The sequence below is a fragment of the Triturus cristatus genome, chromosome 3_1 (genome assembly GCF_964204655.1).
Source record: "Triturus cristatus chromosome 3_1, aTriCri1.1, whole genome shotgun sequence".
Taxonomy (NCBI): Eukaryota; Metazoa; Chordata; class Amphibia; order Caudata; family Salamandridae; genus Triturus; species Triturus cristatus.
Window position 1 is genome coordinate 633,221,679 of NC_140583.1, and position 22,685 is coordinate 633,244,363.

Consider the following 22,685-nt stretch of genomic DNA (forward strand, 5'->3'; position numbering starts at 1 on the left):
TCATTGCGCTCAAGAGCCAGATTGTTCGTCCAGAATGTGGTCCGCCGTCTGTGGAGTGACCATGGGGGGCGTCACAGAGTCCTCCCCCGACAGTGTTCCGTCACTTTCATTCTCCCCTTCCGAGGTAAAGATATGCGGCGGTCTATCTATGTCGTCCGGCAGGGGGGATGCTTGCAGATCGATCACAGCTTGCAGGGCCTCCCTCCTTTCTTTCATAATCTGCTCTAAATCCGGAGAATCCTGGGTGCGTGCCCGATCTCTGCCACCCACTCCGCCACGTGGGCGCCACTGTGAACGCCTTCCAGATCGTGAAGGCTTGGGGTGGGGGTCTCTTGTGCTCTCCGCTCTAGACTGCCGCGTGCAATGTAAGTCTGCCCAATCCTGAGCCTCTGTGGCATTAGTAAAGAATACAGTGGAATCGGCGTGGACCACTCTGAGGCGAGCCGGGAATAGTAGGGAGTATTGGATGTTGCTCTCGCGCAGCCGGCGTTTGACATGCAGAAAGGAGGCCCGTTGTTGTTGAACCGCTCTGGCATAGTCTGGGAACACCATAACCCATTGATTGTCCACCTGCAGGGCGCCGGCCACTCGTGCCGCGCGTAATACTGCATACCTGTCCCGGAAATGGAGGAACTTCGCTATCATCAGCCTTGGGGGCGCTCTGCGGGCCAGGACCCTGTGGGCTCTTTCCAGAGAGAAGAACGCCGAGCGCTCCTTTTCCGGAGTGAAGGATTTCACCCATGTCTCCAAGAAGTGCAGGGGGCTTGCGCCTTCAATTCCCTCGGGTAACCCCAGGACGCGAATGTTGCAGTGTCGTGAGCGTCCTTCCAAATCGTCCGCACGTTCTTCCATGATCGTCAGGTGTTGTAGTACCTCCTGAAGAGTCTCCTGGTGCTTATCGATCGTTGGCTGCATGTCCGCCATCTTCTGCTCTCCGTCTTTCACTCTATCCGCCAGTTTCCGATGGTCGTCGCGGATAAGACTGATGTCTGTCGCTAGTGTCCCGAGCCTCTCCTCCATCGAGACTCTGGAATGCTCAATGGCGGCTAGAATTTGGTCCAACTTGACGGAGACCGAGGCGTCGGGCTGTGTCTCCACCGCGCCCACCCATGTCCGGGCCCTGGGCATCTTCTCCGGGGCCATCTCCGGAACCGCCGTCTGTTGGGTCCCCCGGGGCTTCCCCATCGCTGCGACCAGGGCACCTCAGCGCTTCGTGCTCGTCTGCCGGGGGCGCGGGATCCCTCGTCCCCCAGGGAGGTAAAGGAGTCGCCTCGTCGTCAGGCCCGCACTCACCAGTAAATTGCGCCCTCACCGAACCCTTCCGCACTCTGCTGCAGGTCACCACGGGTCCAGAAGGCACCCCGTTACTCGTCCCCCGTCCGTGCACCACAAGGGGGCTACCATGCGTTGGCTCCAGGAATTAGAGATCAGAGCGGGTGATGTGTACTGTCCAACCTCGTGGCCCCCCCGCCAGGTGAGGCCCCAGGTCCAGAGGACACTCCGCCGCTTGGCGTCCCACAGCGGATCTCCAATGGGGCTGCCCTCCGCTGACTCGCAGGACACTTTAGGGGGGTGATGTCAGGCGTCCTCCAGACTCGCTGCCCCCCGCATGGTGGGGCGCCCCAGGCCCGATATGAGGAGAGCGCAGGTTGTTCACTGTTGCAGCCGGCAGTCTCAGTCCTCCGGGTCACACTCCAGATACTACTAAGGCAATGTCCCGACGGGCGCCATCTTGGAGTCAGGCGTCCCGATGTTGCGCCCGGACACACCAGAGCTCCCCTCCCGTGCCGCTCTCACCGCTAACGCCGCCTCCGGTAAGCACACTGCAGGGGATGTGTCGTCTCTCCCCAACACCGTTCTGCCGCTTCACACACTGCGCTGGTCACTGTGTCGGGTGCGCGCCGCAGGCAACATGGCGTCCCGTCCTCTGCGCGCCAATTCCGGCGCGATGTCACTCGGTTACCCAGGAAGCCTCCGGGGCTCCGCCAGCGCTACTCGGCCGTTGATGCCGCTTCACGCGGGTGCCGCGAGGGGGGTCCGTCGGTCTTATGTGTGCCCTGCAGCCGTCCTCCGGGAGCGCTATCTCTGTCCTCTGTGGGCGCTCGCCGCCATCTTGGGCCACCGGGACTCAGTCTGACACTGCCTTCCGCCACCGTGATGGTTCTCCCCCTCCATGCGCCGAGTCAGCGCAGCCACAGACTCTGGGAGCGGTCCGGTGCCCAGGGTTGCGTTTGTCAGCAGGAGCAACGCCTGGAAACGATCATTCTGCTGGCCCGGTCTCGGAGCCCTAGCAAGCTGCAGCCGCCATGGTAGCCGGCTTGGCCACGCCCCCCTGTCACTGTCCTTTTAGAGATGTTGATTCAATGTATCAGATGTGGCTTCCAGAGGTAGCAATTTCCACATTTTTGTTTAGAGCATTACATATTTTCACAACATTGATATTTTACATATCACTGATCATCTGTTGATAAAACATATTTTCAAGCAATAACTGATGAATAAACTGATGATCTTCAACAACACACTGTTAGTCCTTAGCACACGACATAAACTCCCTCTTGTGAACGTAACATCACGTATTTTTCAATGTTGTGAAAATATGTAATGGTGTAAACAAAAATGTGGAAATTGCTAGTATGTACAGCGGCGCATCAGCAGGTGGGAGGTAGTGGTTTATGGGGCTTATATTCTTTGAACATGTGGGGTTTTGAATGGGCAGTTAGATGCATGTAGTATATCAGCATGGGACAAGGAGGGTGTGGTCATAGTTGCCAGTTTAAAAGGGCAGTATCATGCAGTAGATGGGAGTTGAGCACTTTCACGAGGGAGGTGTGGAAAGCGGCTGAAGCTGTTTCACTGTTAACCTCTTCAGCGCTGCGCGGATTCCCGCGCGGTGCTGAAAGTTCTGAGCGCGGGCGGGGCCATGACGGAACGGTTTCGTCATAAGCACAGCCCAACCGACGTGCATGACGGAACCGTTCCGTTATCGGCGTCGAAGAGGTTAAATGGAGAATGAAGAATTTGCAGGTACACATGAAAGGTTAGAGTGTGTTTTTGTTTTTTTAGCACAATGTAGGAGTTGATTTAAAACACATTCGGTGTGATCACAAGGGGTGAACAATTAATCATGAAGTATTACGACGACGGATGCATAAGACACAAAGGGGATACGTTTTGGGATAGTTTCAGAATAATATGTTTTTGTGGGATAAAGCAGATAAAACGAGGGTAAATGAAGGGTGATGTTGTTTAATGCATGGATTAAAGTTTACACATAATGGGATGTATGAAGAATAGATCACGTCACGTGTTTAATGGAGTAAAAACAAATAATGGTGTTTTTTTACTTTCTAGTTACCCCTGAAGAAGGGCTATCGAAGCCCGAAATGCACTGAGTTGATACGATTAAGACTTGCAAGGAGGAACAATGTATTCCACCGTGCTTTAGAGAAAGGCCTGGATAGGCATATCTTTTGCATTAGAAGAAATGGGAAAACATGAAACCTTACATGTGAATGGAGAAAGTAATAAAAAGACACTGGACAAAATGGTACAGAATTGTTTAGAATGGAGTACATAATGAAAATGGAGTCTCTGTGAATACTTATGGGTTGTGCTGTGCGACTGGAACAGGGGCGCAACTGCTCAGGTGAATACCTCTCACTTTGGAGCTTTCCACAAAACTCTCAAAAGCATGTTGAAGTCACTAGGCTTACATATACATATATATAACTTTATTTTGATCACAGAAATCTTAAAACGTACACAGCACAAGACTAATTTAAAACATAAAAGATAACACCATGTTTAAAAGAGCACATAGCTACCATAAAATATGGTTTGTGAGGTATAAAGGAATAAAAAAACAGTTCATGCAATACATTTAGAGCGCTTGATCCATAGTGCGTGCCAATATTTGGCCAAGCCAAAGACTATTACCCTGCGTGTATCAGTAAACAGAATTCTCAACACCTCAAGGTAGTGGCCAGGACCAACCAGTCTACACATTGCGATAATCCACTTGTCCCTCAAAGAATTGTAGTGGGGGCAAAGGAATAACAGGTGGACTGTAGATACTGAGCTTGCTTTGCAGGATGGGCAAAAATCGTCAGAAGAAACATTTCAGCGCCACTTGTTACAAAACAATTTGGTGGGTAAAATCTTGTAATGAAATTGTATGTATAATTTGCGTAACAAGGGGGGGACAATTTCATCAATGGTTTCTTCCTAACGTGGAGCAAATTTAAAATGTATAAAATCCTGAGTCAAGGTACCTGCCAATTTAGACATCTCCTTCACCTCTATTTTTCCTACTAAATCACTTTGACCCTAGCCTTTGGTATTAGAGACATGCTTTCAGGATTGGACCAATACACCTGCATTCCTATCCTCCTGAGATCTCTCAAGGAGCTGAACCATGGGATGGAGATTACCTTGGGATGTTTCAAGCGACCAATCGCCACCGCTCTGTAGGAGACTAGCTCTTCAACGGACCACAGACGATGCCAAAACATTAGTAATTTATAGTCTGGCTTGCGTGCCATTTGTCTTTGAGCGAAGTCTAGATACAATGGGGTCATGGGGTACTAGGGGTAACTTTTAGTAGAGATCTTAGGAAACAATTTTCTACGACGGTGAGGCAATTCGTATTCCCACTATCCCAGAGTTCCGCCCCGTAGAGTGCCCCCCCGAGCTTTGATGTTATAGATTTCTAGGGCAAGGGCCACTTTCCTGGACACCGTACTTTTGTGAATTTTACTTATGTGGGCGGTCTGCTGAATTAGTGACAACTTTACTTTATCAATATGGGGAGCCCAATTTAGGCTAGATGTTAGACAGATAACCAGATAGTAAAAGGCAGATACTTGCTCTAGAATGCTGCGTCCTGCATACAAACGTCTTTTGTTTTTTTTTACAATCCCTCTGGAGAAGGCCATGTATTTAGTTTTGGCCTCATTTAGTACTAGGCTCCGCTCATTGCAGAACCATATAAATCATTCAATAGTTGTTGGAGGCCTTGAGGAGGTTTAGAGATTAGTAGGGTGTCATCAGCAAAGAGGAGTGCAGGGACCCTTCTCTCGCCTACTTTGGGGGCATCACACCCATCCCTATCTAGGAAATCTGCCATCCTGTTGATAAGAGTGAATAAAGGGTGGGGGCTAGCACACATCCCTGCCTCACTCAACATAGGATTGGGAATTGCTGTGTTAGTTGATTGTTCTCCCCCCACCTAACTTGTGCTATGTTCGATGAGTGCAATCAAATTAAAATTCCTAAAAGGTTAGTGGGTAGGCCCATCCCTTTCACTACTCTTCAAAGTTTAGCTCTGGGTACTAGGTCAACAAAGGCCACATATAGCTTCCCACCTTTGATGGCCACTTTCTTCCAGTAAATACCCAGAAAGCGAAAGGCCTGGTCCAATGTACTAATATTAGCACGAAAACCTACCTTGAAGTCACTCAAGATACGGGACTCTGAGATCCAGCCCTGGATCCTAGCCAATACCTGCTGGCAAAAGATTTTCTGCAAGGAGTCAATGAGGCTTAAGGCTCTGCAGCTAGCCGGGTTAGCTCTAGCACCCTTCTTATAGATGGGGATTATTTCTGATATCTTCCAAGATGGAAAGATATTCATACCGGATGTGATGGCATTAGTTAGCATATTGAGGTAGGGGCCCCAGACAGTTGGATCCTCTCTATACAGGTAATTTGGGATTTGGGGCCGGGAGCAGATGGCTACTTGTGTTTCTTCCAAAGAAAATACTAGAGCTTCGACCGCTCCGGATAGGATTTCCTCCTCCTTTCAATTTGGTCCTCTGCCTCCAGGTTACCTAACGCATCGAGGTGCCCAAAAGGGAACACCCACTCCTCTGGCTGGACTGTATACTAGGCTTACATACACCCGGGAGATAACACCACTGGGACCAGCAACTACATGTTTTACTCTCATGCTGATAGGACATACATCTAGGGTTGATCATGCCTTAGTAGACATGCCCCTAATTCACAACAATAAAATATAACCAACTGTACACTAAGACCACGCGCACCCGTTCAATTGTCCCTGCTTTGGTGTCATCAGACTGCTGTTTGGGGAAGGTGGATACTACATCCTGTGTTACTTGGAGTCTGAGTCTCACCTTGAGCATTTCTTTTGGCTGGATACCTAAGAAGCAGTCAGCCATATTTGCAAATTTGATGCCTACAAGAGGTCCTTAGAGGCAAACGTATTGGGGTATTAGACAGCCTAAGGAAACTAGGTGGAGGGAAAATGATCTCTTAGACGAGGCGCTTAAAGGAGTCCAAAAAAAGAAAAAAAAACCCAGCCTATTTTACCTCTGCTACATACAGAGACCTCTCTATGGGGCAAACTCAATGCTACATCCACTAACAGGACAGAATTGACCATATTGCATCTCAGGAAAAACTCATACGACCAGGGCAATAAAGTAAGGATACAGCTAGCAAGGAAACAGATCCTATGAGGAAGACTGCTTCTTCTGAAGAGGAGAAACTTGAAGAATTTTGGGAACATTATACAGCCCTTATCACTCCTATTCTAGTGTCAGCAAGAAAACATCCGAATATTTAAAGTCTTTACTCTTAGCATGCCTAAACCCGGACCAGAGAGAGGTTCTTGAAGAGCCCATCACACAATCTGGAGTGCTGGCAATGATTAAGTCTATCAAAATGCAAAAATCCCCTGGCCGAGCTGGGTATACTTGGAATTATTTTTAATGCTGATGCCAAACTGTCCCTCATGATTTTCGTAGCTATATTGGAACCCCACCTCCCACATTTGATACATCCTGACCGATTAGGATTCTTTAAAGGGCAGCCAACCAACGACAATATTCGACACATAGTTACACATCACAGAAAAAGTCAAAAGGAAATGGGTACCAGCAATTTTTGTCTTGTTGGATGCCAAGAAGGCTTTTGACTGGGTAGACTCAATGGATTCAAGGATTTCCTTAAAGCTTCTCACTGCACTGTTTCTTGGGTAGGCATATTTGCCAGGGGTTTTCCCCTTATCCTCTTTTATTTGCTCTCAGCACTTAACCTTTTGCAGGGTGCATTAGAGCAGTCAGAGACATAAAGGGCATCCCATCTGAACAGGACATGCATAAAATCACGCTGTTTGAAGATGACGTCCTATTAACCCTAGCAAAGCCAAACACATTCAACAAAGTCATTCAGGCCTGGTTGTCGCACTATGAAAAGACCGCAGGCTTCAAAATAAATGTTTGAGATTCTGAATTTAATAATGATCCGTGAAGAAGTTCAGAAGCTCTTGTCACAAACCCCTTTCAGATGGGTGGCCCACTCTTTTAAGAACCTTGGTGCCCATGTCACTCCAGATCCTGCAGGCTCCCGTAGGGCTAATTATCCACAACTTCTACTGTTCTTATGCAGCGACTACCACAGATGATTGTCCCTTTTTCTGTTGTGGCTGGGCAAGATGAATATAGCCATAAATAATTTACTGACTACAATCCAACACCTTTTCCAGCCTTAAAACTTCTCTACTATGTAGAGAATTCTTTGTGGTGCCCAAGAAGAAGGCTCTAAAGCGTATTTCCCATGGATGGTGAGCCAGACTAGCAGACGGAATCATGTGCCGACCTAAACTCACCAGAGGCCTGTAGTTTCCAGATTCTCCAACTTACTAGAGGGCTACATAACTGCCAATTCTTTCGGAGTGGTCCTTTAGGGACACTGATAAGCAGGGCCACATATGGATTTTGCAGTAGTGGGTAGAACCATCTCGGACTTTTAGTGTGGAAACGAAAATAAGGTAGACCCTAAGGTGCTCACATAGGCACTCCCACAAACATCACATTAATAGTATTGGACACACTCATGAAGCGCCTACATATAATTTCATTCCCCCTTGCCACCTACCCCCATCCATAACAATCTGGCCTTCATGCCAGCATTGTAATCTGCTCTGTTTGCTAAATGGAGGAAGGGAGAGTGTCTGACTATATTTGACATGTTCTACAGCACCAAGGTCTTACCTTTTAAGACATACAAATGGAAGTTACATCCAGATGAAACTGAGCATTTCCACTATACACAATTTCTGCACTGGTGTTTAACCAACTGTGAGAAATGCTGCTCCCAGGGAATTAACCTGATTGAAAAATGTGTCAAAATGGCCTGTGGCATGAAGGAAATCATTGCAACCCTCTATAATATACTCAAACAAGCACTCTGAGTTGGAGCAGCTGTGGCTCACTGGGTGACTTTCAGAACATATGGTGGAACCGCTCTGACTGCTATGATAACAATCTTGGGAAATCTCACCAGGGCTGGACTGGCTATTTACCCTTTTTTTCCCTCTGTGGGCTGGAGTCATTGGAGGCCGATTTTGAAAGCCCAGGGCCACTATTGGTGCCTCTGTCACTTTCCCCAGCTCCCTGTGGTAAACTGCAACATGCACAGGGCACTTCACTGGTTTGAGCAGGTTTGCCCGGACTCTGTATCTCCATCCCCTCATATGCCACTTCTGTGCTACTGGGTCATCGCAGTCCCTTTTTACAATACCAAACCAAGGTTGACTGCTTATTAATGATCAACTTGTTTAGAGTTGGCAAAACTGATGTTAGATTCATACTGGAAGCAGAGAGGTCTTCAGCCCATCACACATTGGTATCAGCCACTGTGATCAGTGTTGTCTATCGATTCTAACCACTTAAAATGGTGCTCTCAGACAACTAAAAATATTTGGAAACAATATGGAGCCCTCTTCGTTGTACCTTTCGCAGGGTATTAAGACTGTCTCCTGCGCGCGCTGTGGAGGTGATCTCTGAAATGATACACATAATAGATCTCAATGTAGGTTGGCCATGAGGGCCTTTGGAGTGCGCTTAGTGTATGATGGTGAAATGTTCTGACTGCATAAATACGTTCAGGACTTTAGCTTTGTTTTCTCACATGTGGACTCTACACACATTTCGAGTCGGCAGACATGGTGTTTCCTATCATATCTATATTGGGTTTAAATTTAGAGATGAGTAGATTGGGGAGAAAATACTAATTGTTTACTCGTTCCTGCGACCTATATTTTTTTATATAGTGCCACCCATAGCACTATAATATTAATGATATGCTTGTACTACACATACATTTTCGCAATTTATTTTTGGGTGGAAAACTCAATAAAAATTATAGGATAAAAAAAATACACGAGCGGACTGTTATTGGCTCTGCTCCTGGTGACTCGGGCAATGCACCAACCCTTATAAACTTAGGTCCTGATAAATAAACAATTTTATCACAGGCAAATTGTTTCGACAAAACAAGGGCGACTGTTTACCACTTGAGAAGGGCGCCATTTTATCAGCTTTAAAACGCATCAAGCATTCATCACCAAGCCCTGTCCCTTATTCTCAACATAGCTCGGCATGTGCATTTTATTAACAGCTTATAAAAACTTGAGAGGGAAATTAATTTGCGACACGACTAACAAAAAAGCAATAAAAATAAACATCCTATTCCCGAAATGCACCTGACAGCAGCTCACGCTTGGCAGAAGCCAGCGGCGCAATTCCAGAACATTCCCTGGGAATCTTCTCGAGTCTCTTTAAAACACCCACTTTACCGCTGCTCGGCTAAACGACAGCTTTTTAAGTTCCCCAATTCATAAATGTAATTAAATAATTGCATTAGTGCTAATTAACATGAAGCGGCAGATTATTTAGGCGCAAAAAAGCCACTATTCAACTTCTTAATTATTCCTGTTCACACAGCATTTCCTCTTGCTCAGACGCCCTGGGTGCAAATAAAACATCCCATCTGCTCGTAATTAGAACTAAATAATTTCAGACAATGTAGCTTATCGTTTTGACTGCACATTTGATTAAAACAGTGTACAAGCAATATCTCGGTTTATTGGCCGCGTCGGGCCGGGCCTGGGGAAAACAAAGCCTAGGTGCAAGCGAGGGGGGCACAGTGCCCACCTCCCAACCTCGCTCGGTGACAACGACAAGCAAATTAAACCCCCCACCTCACGTCGTTGCACCGAAGCGCTGCCCTCCTCCGCCCCCCACCACGCTTCCGTAATAGCCCGATTTGCTTAATCCCCAAATTAAAAGCTATTTGGTACACAGGCCCGGCGTTATTGCTCTCACTGCTCCTAGGAACATTTTCCCTGCCGAGGCCAATTTGAACTGGCATGTGGGTCCGCCCTCCCCACCAGCAGTGAGGCTTAATGTGTTGGGGCATGGTTACGTTTTGCCATAAGGTTAAAAAAAAATAAAAAACAAGAACTAACACCCTCACCTAATGATGGGACGTGAATGACAGTGCGCCTTGAAGCCTTCATTTGATTCCATTTAGCGGCCAGATGCTGAAAAAGGAAATATCACATCATTAATAATACTGACCACTGTGAGCACATTGCAAGCAATTGCCTCTCCTGTTCCAAGCAAACAATACGTGTTATTTATATAAAATAGGACACAATACTCGTCATATAATGCCACATAGGGGATCGGTGACATACAGAAGCACAATGATGGAGGCCGAGTATTTTAGAAGTGTTACCAGAATCCCGAAATGCCAGCATAGATTCATAATATTACGTCAATTGCGATTTATATCACGTTTTTTATGAGTAAAAAAAACGAGAATTCGCAGGAATCCGGTAATCTCCATGAGTTATGGATGTTCAAAACTACTTTTAAATCTGGGAAATGAAAAAAGAATTCTAATCGTGCAATATAATAAAATGATAACAGCGCAAACAAGTATTGATTTGAAGCTCAAGGCCGAGGGCGTTGTTCTTTTCTTTATTCCACTCCCACCTTGTTGCCACTGTACAGTTAAACCAGGCGTAAATTATATTAATTGATTTAATTACATTCTTAAAACATCTCTCCCCCACCCCAATTAATTTAATTAGGTGGCTGCCCGACGCGACTAGCAAACGAGGGATTAGTGGCGGCTTCACTTAATTAAAGGAATATGAATTAAAAAAATTAAGAGAGGGAGAACGGAAGGAACAAGCACGTAAATGAAATGGTAAGCGCTAATTAAAAGGCTGTCAGCAAAACTTAAATGGTTGTTGACAAAGCAGCGACAGCTGGTGCGGGCAGAAGAAGGGGCGGGAAAATCCTGAACAGCATGAAAGGAGGCATGGAAGAGAGGTGGGAGAGCTCCAAAGTGTCAAAGGTGGTCTAGCCAATGGAAAAATAAGGAGACTTCTGAACATGCCTGCAGATGCTTCTGAAAGACCAGGAGTATTGGGCCAAAAGCAGTAGCATGTCAGGCACCCCTCTTTGCCTCAGACCGTTTGCCCTTAAGAAGCCTCAACTTTTTGAGAAAACTCCCAATTTCCATCTCTGTCAGCTGCTTCAGGCACGGACACCACCTGGAGCGTTTGCCAAGCAGTACCAAGATCTGTGGTGACGAATGGAACACGATGAGAGGGTGGGTGCAGGATGGCGGTAAGTAGAAGTGGGAGCAGAGCAATACACCGTGGGCAGGACGGCTTGCTCCAGTGACCCCTCTTACCTTAGTTCGGAGACGGAAGTTCTCCAGATGCCTCTGACGTGACTCTTTGAGGATGCGCTTGACGCGGGATTTCTGCATGTAAAGTAACCAGGAGATAGCGATTACCCCTGCTGCCCACTTGTGCCGCCGATACTCTAGATAGGTTTTTCGGTCTCGATGTCGGCGCCATGTCGCTTGGATCTTGGTGGCGGCCGCAACCAGTCCATCCTGTCCTCGATACCTTTGGCCAGGGCGGCTCAAGAGTCTCTTGATAGCAGCTCGGTTGGCCAGCACAGATAATAGGTCGGATCGGGTGGGCCGCTGGTTAAGCTCAAAGTTCAGTAGAGTTTCCATTATCTTCTCCCCATTCACTATTGCGGCTGGGACAGCATAGTTTTTGAGGAAGACTTCAAGATGCTCCAAGAAGGAAAGGAGACTCCCCCAGGAGAGGCAGTAGCGCTGTTTGAAGGCCAGGAAATCTGGGGCCTGGTGATTTATAGTACCCTCATAAATAGTGAAGCAGTGCTCCAATGGTGTGTTCTGTGCGAGACGAGCGGGTTCTGCGGGCTGGATCTGCAGAGAGAACAGAAGGCAGGGACAAAGACAGAAAGAGATAAAAGAAGTAAAAAAAGAGGCACAGAGAAAGTGAAGACCGTGAAAGAGGAAACAGTGAACAGTCAGTAAATGTTCTAGATGCTCTTCTGAGATTGCAACTCTCACAAGAATTGACAGTTTGAAAATGAAGCATGCTTCTTTCTCACCAATTCAGAATTCTCCTCTTTTTCCTCTCAGTGGTGACTGGGCCCATGGTTAAATCCAAACCAGATTATGGAAATGTCCTGTACTCATACCACAAAAATAATATCAAGCAATAAGGGATTTGTGATGCGCCCTTCTCACCCGTTAGGGTCTCAAGGCAATATCAGTTTAATTACCTCCAGTCTGTCCAAAGTGCTGCTGGAGGGCTGATTGCTGGGCTAGAGAAATTAACGAGATAAGCCCCTTTCTAAGAAACCTCCACTGTCTCCCTATTCAGTCAAAATTATTTGTATTACTTACAAATGACTGTTAGGCTAGGCACCCATTACTGTCACACTGTCACTAGTAAGATGCTCCAGCTTCTGACTCCAGGCAGTAACCTGTGACAGAATGGGAGTAGATGGGAGCGCTGTTTCTCCACAATCTAGTAAAAACAGTGAAATCAGTTGTCATTTAATAATTACAGCCCTGCCTTCACTGATGGCCTTCAGAAAGCCCTCAAAATCTTATTCTACTATTTCGTTTAAATGAAGCTTGTGCTTTAGTCACACCTAGAACAGGCTAATTGTACCATGAAGTCCAGTCACAATTATTGTGCACTGTACAGATAACAAACATAATTTATATAATACTTCTTGGAATTTTGTTTTACATCTTTGTGTGTGATCCTTTTACCTGCTTGAGGACACCACGTTTTGACAATAGCTGCATATTCACCCAGACTCTGTTTACTCGTTAACATAGTGGCTTTCTAATCCATTAATGTTGGGAAGCCAACTTCTTTTTTTACAACGATAATTTTTAATACTCATATTTGTGTTAATTCTCTTACCAGCTCTAAGTTTGGAATAAGTGCATTGAGGCATTTATAGGTTGTACAAATTGAAAGTCTAGCAGAGTGATGATTTTCTTGAAGAAGTATACCTCACGAACATTGATGAGAATCCACAAAAAGATCTCATGCAGAATAAAAACAATGTGCACATCCAGAACTTAGGGCCCGATATAGAACTGGGTAGTTCGATTGCTAGAGGAGGAACACATTCTGTAGGGAAATCTATCAGCCACATTTCCTTCATCACAGGTATATTGATATTGAGGGCATTCAACCAGTGGATTCTTGTCCAGATTCAGAAATTCCTTCAGAAATTGAACGATTTTCCTTTAGCACCGAACTGTAAATCAAGCCCTAAGTCTGCAACACAAAATATGTTTGGTCAAATGAGTCAGTGCCAACAACCAGACTGATCTGAAACAGCCTTCCTGAACAGTTTTAAAGCAATGGAACCCACACACCATAAAATGATTTGATGATTCACCAGACAAAAGAACACCTTAAGAGCAATATCTGAATGAGGATTGTAGAAAGTCTTCCCTCTATCTGCTTAAGATGCAATCTGTGCAGGATCAAACACCCAGACCGGTTAATCAAGTATATTCCTGCTAGACATTTAGCTGAATTGTTGCTTTAATACATCAATTACTGCATCCCCACCCTAATTTATGAGCTCTACATTAGTATTGCTATAGGAACAATCAGTTTGTTTTAGGCATGAATAGTATACTACAGGCCCCTGTTGATTTATTTTGCTTGTGATTATTTTTAGCTATTAAAACACACATTTTTGCTGGAATTATAAATCTGGACATACTATTTTAATTTCGTCACTCTTTGAATTGTACTGTGTGTTTATTTAACAGAGTACGCCTGAACGCATCTCTTCTGAAGAGGACTCTGTAGCTAGCATGCTACCAAAGAGGTAGCAAGGCAGACTTTATTCCTTCTTTGTGTTGACCATCAAAGGCTAATTTTGACTGTGTTTTTTGTGACAAACTATGCCTGTATCCATCTTTCCTCTGACAGAAACAAGAACAAATATATTGTACAGTGTATGCAACAACATTTGTGAGGTGGAGTGCACACCCACAGATTTGAAGAAATGAATGGCATATTTCACCCGGTATCTCAGAATTTCGGAGGCCAAACAAAGCTGTCTCATGCTTTTAGGTTTGTGATAACAAACAGAGAGGCATCCAAGTTAATGAATTCAGAATTCGTTGGGGATACTGATTATATTTACTTAAGTACAAATGATACTGGATAATTGAATCATTTTCTTGATGCATTCATTGTGATCAAAAGCATGCTTTTTATCGAAGTCCTATAAAAACAAACTACTGCCAAGAAGTGTTTTGAGACAATTTCCTGTCGTTTTCTCAGGGCAAATACAACATTTCAATCTCTAATCTGAAAACAGTTAAAAATAAATAATAACACATCATGAAAATAACAAAAAAATATTTTTTTACCATAATTTCCAAGAATGATGAAGTTATATATGGTATATATATATATATATATATATATATATATATATATATATATATATATATATATATATATATATATATATATATATATATATATATATATATATATATATATATATATATATATACATTCTGTACATCTTACATGTGATATATTGAACACATTGTTATATCTTTCTACCACGTTCTTGTTTTATCAATATAAATCTACTACAATATGGTTGACTAGAGTTTGAAAGGATTTCATAAATGAGGTAAATGTATTTGTTGTGAGTACGCAAAGGGGAAACTATTGGAATTTGGAGAATGCAAAAACAAAAAGAACATTTTCAATAGAGAGTTCATCAATTGAAGTAGTCTATTTTGTGATTACATGAATGCTTGTCTATGTTCTTTAATTTATGCTGGTTCGACAAAGAGATCTCAAATAGAGAGATGGAAAAAACATCTGAGGGCCATTAAAATACTGTCAACTAAGATCTCATGGCAGTACATTTTTATGAATGGCATCAAAAGAAAGATCTAAATAATATATCTTTAAAAAGCATTAATAACATCAGACAACAACAAAGACGGGGAAACAGACATCAGGGATTAAGAGAAAAAGAGTCCCATTGAATTGATAGACTCTAACCATCTACTAAAGGTCTAAATAGATGAATTTCAAATTGTTATTTATAAGTAATATATTTTAACTTTAAGGCATATATCTGAGTATAGTAATAAGTGAGGAGATAGTTAATGCAATTATAGAACTGACACATAAATACTGCTAAGATACAATAGCTTTGTCGATGGTTCTTAGAATAAAATTCAGAGTGTTTGGTGAATATAATTAGATCCCAATTTCCTTTTTGTCTCAAAAATTTGAGATTTTTTACTAATTGAAATAGCTGGACCCAACCTGATGTACAGATAGATAGTACAAAGGAACTTTGTTAAATACTGAGAATTCTCCTTTGACTAACATGGGTTTGAGACCCCACACTAGGTAATTGGTGTGAGTTCCCTGATATAAGTTTTCTAAAATTTCTACAAATTTACACACAACGCCACATTTTTATTAATCTGACTCTTGGGATTAAACGGGGGCAACTCAATATGATACCCAATATGATTGATAGTGCTGGGTAATACATTTGAATAGTGTTTCTTCAACTGATAACACAAAATATATCAAGTATGTATTTTTGGATCAATATAGTGCAGCTAAGCGATAAATAAAGTTGTGCAGGGAATCATAGAGTATTAATATCAAATGGTGGCCAATATTTGAAGACAACCAATTTACAGGTTTTTAAAAAAATATATAGTTGTAAGTATACAACTGTTGGCCACAAAGTAGCTATCATACCGCATAGGTAATCCTTATTCTTCTTAATCATGGATAATTTATATCAATTTCACACTTTATTTCTAAAATCTATGCACTTAGGTTAAATTCCGTCTAATATTCTATTTCAGATACAAATTTTGGACGAATTGTACTTCAATACCACAATACTAAGACTGATTTGGATATATTCATTTGAAAACATGCAACTAGTACTATATACTACAGGTAGTTTTTGCTTTTTAGTTTAACCTTACTCAGAATTGTAACTTTACTTGAGTCTATTATGTTAAGATTTACCTCTAAGGACCTATGTTGGACTATTCAGACTTGGTAACACTGCATAATAAACTAAACATGTTTGACAAAAAAGGACTTTAGACCTCATGTTTACCGATATTGTCTATATTTTCTCATAGCCATTGGGAATAGAAAATATGTTATTATTTAACTGATTGAAAGCTGGATAATTTAAATGACAATGCTTATGTGTTGTGATACTTATACCATAAGTTATCATCATAACGTGTTTCATATATTGATGTACATATCATGTGCAACATTGTAATACTTGGATATGTTGTTGTTGTTTCATAATTGACATTTAAATATTTTAAGTGCCATGAGAAAGCAAAGGGAAGTTGTTGTGAAACACATGCTGGAAACTGTTGTGATAAAACTTTGATGAACAGCACATTTTTATTCAAAATAGATGCATCAAGTAAATAATTAGGCTTATGTGAAAACTATCAGTTTTGCCAGTAAATTCAATAATTGATGTGCCTCTTCGAAATCTCTGTTTAGTATTATAGTTTTTGGCTAGGGTTGGGGATAACAATGCTACCACTTGCAGCCAGTGCTAGTGTGCGGGTACTTTTTCACTACACTCCCCTTCTTTCTAGTTTCTTCTAGATTTGTGCTTCACCTACAGGAACTTCTCTCAGTGAGGTCTACACCAGATGAACCGCCTTTCCCATAATTTGACATTGCTTGCTGGTCTTTTTTTTCTCTTCAGTAATTTTGGCTTTGTCCGACCTATCTTTCATGTTTTGGTTTTATCTAGTGTAGTGTAGTTCCTATATCCCTGATAGGCTCTGCGCATTGGAATAATATACACTATAGATTTGACAGAGGACTGAGGTCAGTATGTCTCTATCGAGTACATTAAATTTAATTACTTGTGTGTGCCAGCTAACTCAGAGGTCACTAGAAACTTCTCGAACAAACAAGAAGGGATTCGTTTCTGACAACCGCATAAACATGACAACTTTGTTTCCCTTAGAGTCGGAAAAATCTCAGAACCGTGGTAACAATAGATAACAGTTTCACTCAGTCAATCGTGCATGCTTCGTTTCTACAGAGTTGCACAGAAATAGAGAGACGGGCGTTTCAATAAAAAGGGTTTATTGAACAGTCTTATTTCTCATGCAAGAGATATGAACTGCTACAATTGTAAGACAGGCTGCGAAGTACAATATGTACAGAGTTAGCAGTAAGATAAAATAATACTGCAATAACATGGTTTATAGAAATGACATGTATTCATAAAATACATACATAAATAACACAGGCTAAAATGTGAATACTCATCTGATGCTTCTAAATTGTTCTACCCCAGTGTACCTAACCCAAGTGTAGTACGAGGTAAGAAGTAGGTGCTGTTGTCTAAAGTATAGCTAGCTATAGCTATAGTTTTGCCAAGAGTTGCCAAAAGTTTCTCTAAGTCCTAGTCTGCTCCATTCCTTAGAATGTGCGAGGTTGGAATCTCTTTCCGGGACTCGATATCTAACACTCCGCAAGGGGAGTCTGAAACACTGGAGCTGGATTCTCTGCGAGGAGGATGACAGCGTCTGGTCAGTGCATCAGGCTGGAACTCGATCTCCTTCCGAACTTGCCGTGGCGAACCGCAAATAGGCAGTCGAGCTGGACCGTACCGGAACCGTGGTATGCCAGGGCAAGTGCAGATATATTTACACCTTGAAGGTGTTTAGGAATGCCTGTATTGACGTAAAAGTCGGGCATCGGACGTCATGAATAAACCCCTAAGGAATAGATGTTCATGCATACTAAATGAGTTCTTGGAGAAATCAATATCCAAGCAAGGGAAATTCCTAAAGGCTTAAGAGTCTGGTTTTCCAAGAACTCGTTGTGACGTGGATGGACGGATGCAGAAGACCATGCCTGTATTTGGTTAGCATGGACAATGCCTAAATAAGGGCTGGATTTTCTATGCCTAAATAAGGGCAATATGAATTGTACCTCAATAAGGGCATAAATCGGGAAACCTATATACAGAATCTAAATCTACACACAACACCCACTCCAGTTTTGTATGAACGACATTACTAAATCCTAAACATACTAAACATGTCTAAAAAAGAGTATTGCATGATAATCTAAAACATATCTAAAAAAAATGCCCTAAAAATGCATTACAAAAAACATTGCTATGCATAAGATGCTGTACTTAATAAAAGCAAAGTTTTATTCTAAATATATGCGTGCATTGAAAATGCCAACAAGAATGAATTTGAAATATATACATATGATGAAATGGCTCGTTAATACAGAAGAAAAAGGGCCAAAATCATTTCATACCAGGTTAAACCAAATCAATTGTTGATGTGACAAGGTGGCATAATGTCCCTAGAAGATTTTCAAATAATTCTGTTCTCTATGAATAGTTCTACTATAAGCAGATTACTTGTGCCAAAAAATGCAAAAATACAAATTTGGAAAAAAAAATTAATCATAGGAAAAAGTTCCAAAGTTAGTCCCTTGTCCGAAAAGAACGAAGGCCAAATTCAGAGTCTCATCGGAACACTGTGTGCCTGAATCAAAAGTCAGTGTGTGGGCCTGGAGAAAACATGAAATCTTCTAATCCTGTAGACAAAAAGTCGTCTACCGTTGTAGGTGAAAGTTGGAATACCTCGTTTAGAAGATTAACTGCACATAGATGTGAACCATCGCCTTCAGAATTGGTTGCATCAGCAATGTTCGAATCGGATGTTACCTGCGTGCCTGTTGTTTCATCTCGTGCCTCAGCAGTAGCAATTTGCGTCTGTGAGATCTCATTGAATGCCGTCATCAGGATTGGTAGCTGCTGGGAACAACAGAGAGCATGGGCCGTAACCGGGTCCAGCAGAGTATCGATATCCTTAGGCATGACTGATGGAGTGTTAGACAGATGTCTAGCACGCATTCTTCACCGCAAAGCAGGCAGCGTAGAACATGTAACAGTCCTGCACACACGTTCTTAAATACATGTATAATACCGCTCGTATCAGACATGTTTAAGATATGACCTAACATTTCTGAGAAACGAACAGGGCAGTTTGTATACAAAAGGGTATGTATCTCCGCAGAAGTCCTTGCGACTTGGAGATCATAGGTTTCTTTGGCCGAGGTCAATGGCACTCTTTTTTGTAAAAGAATGGCTCTCATTCTGTTTAGAGTATCAATTCCTATAGAAGAGACGTTCAGTGACGGCCACAAAGGCGACTCCTTGACTCTCTGTATTTGTGGAAACAAGACTTGCATACAGCAAGTCACCCTGGATGTAACCGTAACTAGATATGGAATACCTGGCAACATGCCACAGCACCTGTGATCATTGAACATAATGTAACTCCCATTAGAAAGTTGGCCAAAAATTGGATTTATCACTACAGCCAGTGAACCTTGCATGTGACAGGATAAGTTTGAAGTAGAACAATCACAGGCACCGTGTAAATTAATACCCTGACAAGGGAGAGAACCGCTTAGTGTGTGTTCACAGAATTCACCGCTGAGAAACACTTCACGTTCCCCACTCCAACATCATGTGTGTAATGTAAATCCCAGGATGTCTTGATGTATTCAACCTTTCATATTTGCCAACTGGTATATGTTTTAGGCAATATTGAAAATGGAAAGTTGTAACAGACAGAGTAATTTTATCATGTATGATCCACTCAGTAGCTGGCTTTTCTGCCACCGGGAATGGTAATTTTTCCAGTTTTTCAATGCTCAGCTTAGTGTAGTCTGCTCCCCTTTGTGCCAGTCTGATCTGTTTATCAGTGAGATTGAATTCTGAAAACAGTGATGTAGTATTGATTAAATGCCAAGGCACATAGCCTGCACGCGAGTTTTGTAGCGTCCAGCCCAATAGCATGATAGAACGTAGCTGAGACTGACCATGTTGCAACATGACCAAGTCCTGTTCCATGATGTCTATGACAGAAGACACAATGCTGTCCAATGAATATATTCTGGACGACAGAGTCGTTAACCCATTGTCTACTACAGAGAGAGTTTTCTCCAAATTAATACGACCAATTTCTGGTATTCGTTCTGCAGTCTCTGCTAGGGTAACCTTTCATGCTTCATTATAAGCAGCGTAGATACCGGCATATATAAAACGTTTTTGACGCGGTTTTCTTGGTCCTAGCAAGAATTCCCTAAGCTCTGTGCCTTCTTGAAGTAAAGATAAGGGTTGTTTTACATCCTTCAGTGTCGCTTTCTGTCGCCAATCGAGGCAAAGATTTCCTACACTGTATGTTGTTACTACCCCTGGATGCTGTCATTGAACATAGCGTGAGTCTGGCCTATTGATAGTGAAACCCTGTGTTTCATTCAGGATTCGATCTTGACAGTTGTTTTTGTCTGAGGGTCAGAGAAACAATTTTTTCCATTCTGGATCTGATCTGTTGTGATGCAAAATATTATGTACATCGACCTCCCCTGTGTAGTGCTATTACTTGCAGGTATAGGTATGGTTGGTGTGTTCATGTCTTTGATCTTGGCTAATCCAAGGCAAGACGTTTGTTGGACGGAGTCATTCACAAACATAATTTGCTCAGGGATGATACAGGCTCTAAACAAAGCTTCTACCCCATGTACTTGCCAATCTTTTGTACCCAAGACAGATTTTGTCTCAATGTTGTCTTTCCAAAAGTCAAAACCCTGTCTAGACAGTTGGGCAATAAAGGCTGCAGAATAAAACGGTTTCGTATTGGTTAGCATATTTTTCGTTCCTGTCTTATTCATATTTTTAAAGTAAAACGTTTCTGGATTTGGCAAGTTGAACCCTGAAAAATATGGAAACTTCATTGCAAAAGTTTTCAAACTACCCTTGGGAGGTGTAGGACAATGTTCCCATTAGTTATACATAAATACATTTCTAGGTGTTGCAGATTTATGCAAGAAATGATGACCATAGTGGTTATAACAATACATTTGTTCATAGTCTAATGAGCCCTCTAAATATTCATGATTCGTGAATACAGTAGACATCTCTAGATCAGACATCATGTTATTACAGGCTCGAAGTCCCAATCATCAGAAAAGGTACTAGAGGTAATAAAGTCACTTAATGAAATCTTAAATAAATGTGGAATCTTCAAAAGCTCAGACGGGCCAAAAATGTCATATTGAGTTTGGTCCCAAACTATACCATCATGTATAGGAACGGCTGTGATGTTCACTGCTGACAAGTCTCTCGCTTCACGATGGGATGATTTGTGTGGCTGGAGAAGTAAGTTCACTCTTTTACTAGCTGTGTCCAGTTGAATATATCTTCCATTTATCAGCATACCCAGAGTTAATATCAGAGCTAACCAAAGTAGAAAGAGGAATATTCCCAAAACAATCCATAGTTCAATCCATGGTGAAACCAGATAAGTGTTTTTCAGAAGATGAAAAAAGTCTGTTGCTTGTTCTTTGAAAGTTCTTTGTGCTGGTATCGTTTCAGGTTCGCTGGGATCCTCAGAAAACGTATCAAAGTTAATAAAATAGCCAGAGGCAGTTCTGTTAATGGTTTGAATTGCACCAGGATTTGCTGAATTCGCTGGAACCAGTTGATCACTTGTCACTTCGTTGTAGACAGGTGTATCAGGACGAACTGTTATTTGGGTTTCAAGAGGGACGAGTTCCATAGGTTTGTTGCTTAGTCCTTCATTTCTCACTGTAGAATCTTCAAAGGCGATGAGTCTTTCAGTTTGAACCTCTTGGTTTGTAGCTAGAGGAGTGCGTCTGCTACATTGGCGGAGTCCACTTGGCCTACTGCTTAGTATCGGCCACATAGTGTGGTTTGATCAGGTCGATGGACACAAATCTTTTCTCCTTTTTACCAGCAAGGGGCAGCAAAAGTACGGTTCTTGATCCGTGGATTGCTAGGACAGGTACTGGTTGTCTGTAAGAAGGCCCAAATTCCTTCTTGTCCGCGATCTTTTCTCTGACTAGATCACCAAGCTTTGGGATCCAGACAGGCCTTGCTGGGACGGCCGGTTTTCCCTACGTGATGGTTGGCTTCAGGAGCACGTTGCTTTGTTTTGTTCTCAGTTCATTTAAGTCCTGTAAAACAGCCAAACGATCTTTGATATCAAATTTCTTATTTTCCATCATTGTGCCTTGCATATCAAGGTCCGGTACCAACATTCTAGTTCCAAATAGAACTTCGTATGGAGTGACACCCCCTAGAGAACTTCTTGGCAAGTTAATAAGTGCGCGTTGGACCCCATAAAGATGTTTGTGACCCACCCATCACCCGAACCTAATACCCTACAGTTATAGACTGCTTTATGTCCCGTTTTTTCTTTCCACAACAGAATTTCCCTCAGGATGGAATGGAGAAGAATACCGCAATGCTATGCCCAAACTGGCCATGGTTTCTTTGTAAGCTCGAGAGCTAAACGCAGGACCCTGGTCAGAATGTAGCGTGCCAATTGCATATGTGCCGATAAAGACTCGCAAATCTTTTATAACAGTTCGAGCAACAGCCGAGC

General features: G+C 42.7%; 1 protein-coding gene across 1 annotated transcript in view; it reads right to left on the bottom strand.

The window, feature by feature from the left end:
- Positions 1–22,685, bottom strand: part of IQCH (IQ motif containing H) — an 846,786-nt gene that overhangs the window by 405,638 nt on the left and 418,463 nt on the right. Inside the window, exons 9-10 of the mRNA XM_085644600.1 lie at positions 11,520–12,071; positions 10,287–10,353 (exon numbers count right to left, since the gene is read on the bottom strand). Coding sequence (XP_085500726.1) covers positions 10,287–10,353; positions 11,520–12,071 — 619 coding nt within the window. The remainder of the gene's footprint in view (positions 1–10,286; positions 10,354–11,519; positions 12,072–22,685) is intronic.